This window comes from Sinocyclocheilus anshuiensis, unplaced genomic scaffold (assembly GCF_001515605.1).
Source record: "Sinocyclocheilus anshuiensis isolate Anshui unplaced genomic scaffold, SAMN03320099.WGS_v1.1 scaffold922, whole genome shotgun sequence".
NCBI lineage: Eukaryota > Metazoa > Chordata > Actinopteri > Cypriniformes > Cyprinidae > Sinocyclocheilus > Sinocyclocheilus anshuiensis.
The window spans coordinates 305,806-313,713 of record NW_015539883.1 but is presented as its reverse complement, the minus strand read 5'-3'; the positions used below and the strand labels follow the sequence as shown (position 1 = coordinate 313,713).

Genomic DNA, 7,908 nt, shown 5'->3' with positions numbered 1-7,908 from the left:
TGGAGAGGTGTTCTCTTCACGGATGAATCCCGGTTTTCACTGTACAGGGCAGATGGCAGACAGTGTGTATGGCGTTGTGTGGGTGAGCGGTTTGCTGATGTCAACGTTGTGGATCGAGTGGCCCATGGTGGCGGTGGGGTTATGGTATGGGCAGGCGTATGTTATGAACAACGAACACAAGTGCATTTTATTGATGGCATTTAGAGATACCGGAGATACCGTGACGAGATCCTGAGGCCCATTGTTGTGCCATTCATCCACGACCATCACCTGCATGATAATTTATGGACATAGCCATAGGCGCCGATTTATGTTTCTGCCAGTGGGTGCAAAAAAACGAGCATTTTATTTTTTTTATAAACCACATTTTCACCGCTGTTTACACAAGTAAATGATAACCAGGCTACGTTATCATACTGTAACGGAGCCGACGAGACGAGAGACGTGCGGATCCATCTGCAAAGCTTTTATTTAAAGGCGTGGTCATAAAACAGGCAAGGTTCAGACAATGGCAAACAGGTATATTGAGGGCAAGACAAAGAGTAATCCAAAACGGGCGTGAGTCAGTCGACAGCTAACGTAATCCAAGGGGCTTGACAAAAGGGGTAGTCCAATAACAAGAGCAATAGTCCAGGCGAGGTGCAAACACAGTCCGAAACAGCAAGGCAAAGGATTAATCCAAGATACACAGGCAGAAGATCAGAACACGAGAAAACAGGTAAGGCAAGACTTTGACTAGACTTTGGAAACTAGAACTAAATACTTAAACAAGGACAGGGAACTGGCTCCGTAAAGTAGCTATCGCTAGGTAAGTGATATGCGCTTACAATACTCGGCGTTGAATGGTGGTGTGAGACTGATTTACATAGTGTGTGTTATTGGTAGCAGCTGTGTGTGATTGGTTTCCAGGTGAGCTTGTGATTAGTGCAATGGAGCATGGGAAATGCAGTCCAGGGTGATGTGTAACAGTCTGTGTGGTGTGAGAGTCAATATAATGGGAGGGCGACCTCTGGTGGCAAGCAGACGGAAGTTCATGGACAGGATTCGTGACAGCTACGTGTACTGCGTTAGGCTAACCGAGACTTGTCATTTGCACTTATATATTGTTGCTCTTTTGTTAGTTTTGACTACTTTTATTGTCCTCATTTGTAAGTCGCTTTGGATAAAAGCATCTGCTAAATGACTAAATGACTAAAAATGTTATCATTAAACTTTATATGGCTGTGATTTAATTAATTAAACGTGAGCACGGCATGTTTCAAAATAAAAACGCAGTTAGCAATCACCAAACAGCCCACATTTATGCCAACATGTTGTGTTGTTTCGTTGTACTGATGATGAATAATGAATATTTTGTGTGATTTTATGGTCTTTAAATCATACCCGTAAACTCACATTTCATCCAGGACAGTTTTGATGGCATTTTCTTTTCATATTACCTCCGTATAAAGCCTGTAATAACGTAGTGTTTACTTTATGTAACGCTGTAATTCTGCTCTTATTAAAGTAGAGCAAAGAGTGAATTTGCATATTCACTTATATTCACATTTTACGCAGAACAGTGTTGTGAATTAACTGGCATATTAACAAGAAAAAAAAAATCGAAATTTGACATAAATAATTGTCAGGAAGCTTAAAAAAAAAAAGAAAAAAATTTTTTTTCTAGGGTAGGGGGGCCTACCATAATGCTGTAGCCCAGGGGCCTCTGGTTATCATAAAGCGCCCCTGCCTACCCCTAACACTTTTTGACCTTAAGAGCTCTTTTAAGGGTTAAGATGCTTAAAGAATAACTTTTATCTTTACTAGGATCTTCTCTTTAATTCTATGGGAACACCCAATTTTCTAAGAATTTTCTTAGAATTTTGCCACTAGGAGCAACTCTTTGCACTAAGAATTTTCATGAATTTTCACATTATGCTACATGATGTTTTTTTTTTCTAGGCACATATACACCAAACCCAGTCACTGTTTACTCACAGCTCACACTCATCATCACACTTGCCTTCCTCACCAGGACTCCACCAGTTTGACGGATGGCTGGCTCTGAAGATTGGCGGGCAACAAGGTGACTTCCCTCATCGTATTGGCCAACCTCACTGCCAGTTCTTTCCGCAGAAACATGTAGGAGGTTTTTTCACATGCATTTTCCCTGCCTGGTTAAACAAGAGGCAAGAACAAGTTATTCTTTGTTTTCCGATTATGCGCCTGTTGAGTCACTGTATGCATGAATGTGCACTTCTACAGCAGAATTACAACTATTGTACAGTATACTGCAAAAGATTAGAAAGACATAAAGAAGTCATTATAAATAATCAGCAAATAGATAATGACCATGGGTTACAATAATCAATCAAGGGCACTAAAAAGGAATGTTACACCTCAAATATTATATATATTATACACACTACCAGCCAAAACTATTATTATTATTTTCCATATTTTAGAATAATAATGAAGTCATTAACAGTGAAATAACACAAATGGGGAATTATGTAGTGACAAACAAATCCTAATGTAACAGCTATGCACACACTAGCCATTCATAAAAAAGAAATGTGTATTTTTTTTTTAATAAATAAATGTTTTTGTGAATATATTAAAGTTTGATAGGCTATTTAAATATATATTTAGATTTTTATTTACTAGGTAATTCAGGTTATATTTTCTGTCCTTCCAAACTTTTGATTGGTACTTTATTTGGACATTATGCATAACAGAACCACACATGGGACTCTTTAGAGTTATGAGTTGTGTAATAATGCATTTATTAATACCAAAAGCACTTTTTATCCTTTGCAAAATTGGACCAAGTTCATGAAGCTATGACACAGGGTGATATGTAATGGACAGTCTATTTTTATTTAGGCAGTGCAATGCCAACAGAGCTTTAGCTTTCACTTGACCTTAACAATAAAGGTTAATATACAGTATAAATATAGACAACATGTTGCTTTAATCACGGGGAATATGTGGTGAGATTAAAAACTAAATCAACATAAGACACACAGTAGAAATCACTGAAGGCAGGTTCAGCACGAGACAATCGTACTTTAAAAAAATACCATCTGTTGCATCAGTAGCGGTTCTTTAACTCAGTGCTCTGCGTTTATCTCAATATTTCATTAACTTACTCACCAAAATCCAGAAATTGCTTGATTGACATCGGTGATGGCGAGAACCTTGAATAATATTCGATTTTTTGCCTGACATCTTTCAGTAAGTAGTTAAACAGTTTCATGATTATAAAACAAGTCTATCAACTACCATACAGCTCGAGTACAGCGCTCACTCCCGACCTGATGTGGACTGAAAGTCGTATTTCACTCATTCAGCACTTTACGATCCATTTCGTTTCTATAGCGACAGCGTTGTTGTGGCGCTTGTTATCACGCAGAATCGTGTGATCCTCATCACGTGACATGACAGCGCGTGCTATCACTTGCAGGGTTGATTACACTGGATTATACTGTACTGCTAAGTACCTGCTTTAAGCTTCTATTTTGAGCAAACTGTTATACTAGGTTTAATAGACCAATTATAGGTTTGTAAACATTCAGGATGCGCGCGCATCATGGTTGCAGAAAACCCGGGAGAGATAGCCTTTATGGCTAGAGAATTTCACGGATACAGTACAAAATAGTTAGGTTTAAAAAGATTATAAATTATATTGATTAGATGTCATTTTCAAAATGTTCTCCGCATATTACAAGAGCTTGTCACCCAGCGATAAGCACTCTGTTATTTACGGTGAACGAGAAGGGCAAAACAAATCACAATTCTGAAAACAAAATAACAAATTACAAACGCAAATGCAAGTCTATAAAACAAAATAACAATTCAGAAAACATTATAACAAGTCAGAAAACACAATGACAAATCCAAAAACAAATGAACAAGTCAGAAAACACAACGACAAATCAGACAAACCGGAAGAGGTAGGTACAGTTTGAGACAGCGCCAGTGGTTTGGGATTACTCACCGCTGACTGGACGAGACATCTGTCAATCAACGTATACAGGAAGAACCAGCCGAAGACAGCAGAGTCATAGTAGAAAGATCGGAGATGGTATTAAAGTAGCTCAGTTTAAATGTATTGTATGAATTGTCTTGACTATGGAATAAAAAATACGGGGTGTCTATTTACATTTAGTTAAAAGTGGCTGTAAAACATCAGCTCCAGTGGTGCAGATAGATAAGCGCGTGTTGTTGGCTTTTTGACGCGTTCGAAGCCTTTACGATGTGATACGAGATTTGAAAAGGGAGAAAAAAAAAGTTCGGCAAAAGGCGGGATCGAACCCGTGTTGATCGCGTCAAAAAGCCAACAACACGCGCTTATCCACCTGCACCACTGGAGCTGATGAATTACAGTCACTTTTAACTAAATGTAAATATACACGTACAAATGTTTTCAGAATTGTGATTTGTTTAGCACTTCTCGGCCACCGTAGTTATTCAACGAAATTGACGTTAGAGAGTAGGATAGTTACAGATCCGAAACAGGGATGACGTCTGATTGGCCAGCTATCCAGTGCGTTGTGATTGGCTGAATACCTTAAGCATGTGACGGAAATGTTACGCCCCTCACCATATTGTGATATGATGCCCTGTCAGGCCGATGATTCATGCAAGTGACGTAACTGTGACGTCTACTCTGAATTGGTCTATAGACTCTTCAATAGCCCTTAATGGGAGATCAATTAATAAAAAAAATTAATAAATCATGTACTTCATTAGTGACCTTGGATTTGAGTTGAAAATATATTTAAGACAATACACGACAGAGCCTGCAGTTATGAACAGACATTGCTTGCATTGTTTCACTGTTACAGTGCTGCATATATACCACAGCATATCATTCATTTATGCTAATCATTTTCAAAATTTTTGTGAACATTTTAAAAAGCGGCTGCAAGTTCATTTTATAAACCAAACTGTGATCTAGAATGAACATGAAAATAAACATTAAAAATAACCTTTTCTGAACTAACACATGATATCAGTGATATTTGGAACAATTAATAAACTGACTTCTTGTTATTTATTTATCATTCATTCATTCATTCATTGTAATTACAAATTTAAATCAATCTAGAGGCAATTGCTGGGCCACCATTTCGATACCAGAAATCCAGAATAAGTAACTAATGTGATATTCTATAAAAAGTAAAGATCTAGGAAAAAAGCAGCACAAATTTGTTTTATGTGTAGTTTAAGGTCCTACAAATAATAAAACTTTGGTTAAAATGAGCCATCAAAAAATTAGATATTTGTTAAGCAAATAAACAACAATAATAAAAGTTAAAAGTCACTGCAGAATAAATATGTTACCAAATGAGAACATATCACTGTGTACATACAGAATTATTAGTTAATAGAGTAGAAGTAATAGAGTACTAGGAGCTACTAATAAAGTACTGTAGGTTATTGTAATGTAAGTCACATTTGTTGCAAAGTCAAATGTAGCAAATGTAGATTTGATGTTAAATAACTTTTGTATAAACATGTAAGGTTAAACCTTACATGAAACATATACTGGCTACATACAAATATTTTAAGCCTATTACATTAATCCCAAGACTGCATAAGCATCCTCCGTAGTCATTTAGACAGTTACATGAGAGGTGATAGCTATGGGCAGTCTAGAACTTACTGATATCTGCAACCTCAGCAACCATTAATTACACAGTAAAAAGAGAGATAAAAGAATATGGATCAGCTGTTATTTAGAAAGTTGATAGCCAGTGGAGCTGTTTGTAAACAGGTAAGATCAGTAACAGTAGATCTTTTCCACTGTGATGTCTGATGGCAGCAAACAAATCATACTAGCATGCTTTTGCTTTTCATAATAGTGAACAAATAATATACCTTTGTAACACACCCCTCCCCAATACCGTAGTTCGAAGAATATAAAAATACTGTGGAGATTGTTCTCAAACTGTTCCAGATATGATGTTTGCAATCACCCACCTATTCATTGTCAACAGCTGTCTAAAAAAAATGAAGAGAGAGAGAGAGAGAAAGAAAGAAAGAAAAAAAGGAATGCATCTCAATTAAACCAAGGAGCTTATTAAATCTATGTGCTCACTGTAATTTAATGAACACAATCTGTCAAATACCACCTAATAAAAAAAACTGTATCATATATTTATTTCATTCAAGTGCAATATAGATTTTTTATTATTATTAAAAACTATATCAAAGGAATCAGGAAAAAAGTTGTTGAAGTTATAGGGCTATGGCAAGAAATCATGCACTTATATAATATATAATAACAAACAACCCTTGAATATAATAACAATCAACCCTACTCAACAACTGGAAAGCAAGATTTCAAAATAGCAGGATGAATCACAACAGTATAAGAGACAGTGTCATATTTCCCTCCATTTTTAATTGAGAAATTGTTTGTGAATATGCAGCTTTATTTTTCACTTTTTTTTATTCTGACAGATCTTATTTTTGCAAGTAACACAAAAAATGAAAGCCTGTCAACAATTAAGTAGGCTACAAATAAATATTCACGGATGTGTGCCGACTCATCTGTGCCAACCACAACAGATCTCAAGTTAATAAAACCAGTTTTGCCTGTCACATTTATGAGATAGCCCAGGCATGTTTTACATAGGCATGGATACTTGTTATGCCACATTATACTGTACAGTGAAGCAGAAAGAAAAAGAAAGCAATGCTTTTCGAGTTTGATTCTTTGAGTGGGTTATTATCTGGGCAGTGTGGGAATATATGCATTTGTTGACCGGGCGGGTAGCTTAGAGCTATTTGTGGAAACCAAGCCTAATGTTTCATGTTAATCAGCTAAGAAGCTCAGCACACTCCACCTGCAGTCTCTCACTCTCACCAGGATAAAAGCACTGAACAAGTCCTATGTTCTATACACGATCAAACATTTCCTGCAAAAACAGAAAGCAGCGTCTAATGGCTTGGAGCATATTGATTAAAGTTATAACATGGATGGTTTGTTTGTTGTTGTTGTTGTTGTTATTGTTGTTTTTCTTTGTCTAAGCCGTCTGTCTACTTTGAGATCCATGACAATGACGATTCTGTAATTAATCTAATTCAGTTACTACTGAAAAAGACAGCTCACCTCCAAAAGTTGGTGCTTGTTTTGTCCCCGCCCAGCTGGTTGTGAACGCCTCTATGATGTGAAGTCCGAATCATTCCAACGAATCGGTTCGTTCGAACCGGTTCAAAAGTGATTCAGCGATCTTTTCTTTTACGTCATACATCTTTTAGTTTTAGATTATATGTCAGAGACACATGATGCATCCCAATAAAGCCACCTGCAGGGACATACGTAGTTTATTAGAATATTATTGCGAATTAATAAGTTTCATAATAAGAGTGTTTATTTGGCCTATAAGTTCGTTTAGCCTATCAGTTCAGTTCGCTACAGACATGAATCATAAATCAAAGAATAATTTAGAACTGTTTTAAATTGTATGTAAATGCTAAAATAATTAATACTATACTATACTATACTAGATATTTGGCATGTTTTACCATGTTCAGAAACATAAAATTATATATTTTTAATGAAAAACTTTATGCCTGTTGATAAAACTGTCACAAATGGGCGTCGCTAGGCCATTTTTAGGGGGCTATAGCCCCCCTAAAATGATTACTCAGCCCCCCTAAAAATTTTGCGATTAGCTCCATAAACTGTACACGAATTCGTGATCGCCTCAGTCCCCATTAAATTTCATCTGAAAATGGCGGCAGACTTCGGCTCCTCCCCGTCTTTCAGCGCATTCTTCATTCCGCAGAGGCGCAGAGTGAGAAACAGAGGACATGGTGTGTGTTTATCGATAGATTGTTATAATATCTGCATCTGTGCAGTTCTTTGTCATAAAGACAGTTTACAAAATATCATGGGGGAGCAATCGGTTCCCC

At 36.7% G+C, this 7,908-nt stretch overlaps 1 protein-coding gene across 3 annotated transcripts in view; it reads right to left on the bottom strand.

The window, feature by feature from the left end:
- The window catches only part of LOC107685479 (pyruvate dehydrogenase (acetyl-transferring) kinase isozyme 3, mitochondrial-like), a 24,276-nt gene extending 17,150 nt beyond the window's left edge, over positions 1-7,126 (bottom strand). For 2 of the 3 annotated variants that reach the window (XM_016482071.1, XM_016482072.1), the window contains exons 1-2: positions 3,136-3,397; positions 2,012-2,153 (exon numbers count right to left, since the gene is read on the bottom strand). In XM_016482071.1, the coding sequence (XP_016337557.1) occupies positions 2,012-2,153; positions 3,136-3,238 (245 nt within the window). In that variant the 5' untranslated portion in view covers positions 3,239-3,397. Of the gene's footprint in view, positions 1-2,011; positions 2,154-3,135; positions 3,398-5,967; positions 5,989-7,102 lie in introns of those variants that run through there. The other variant, XM_016482073.1, reaches the window with a different exon arrangement.
- Between the last annotated feature and the right edge of the window lie 782 nt (positions 7,127-7,908).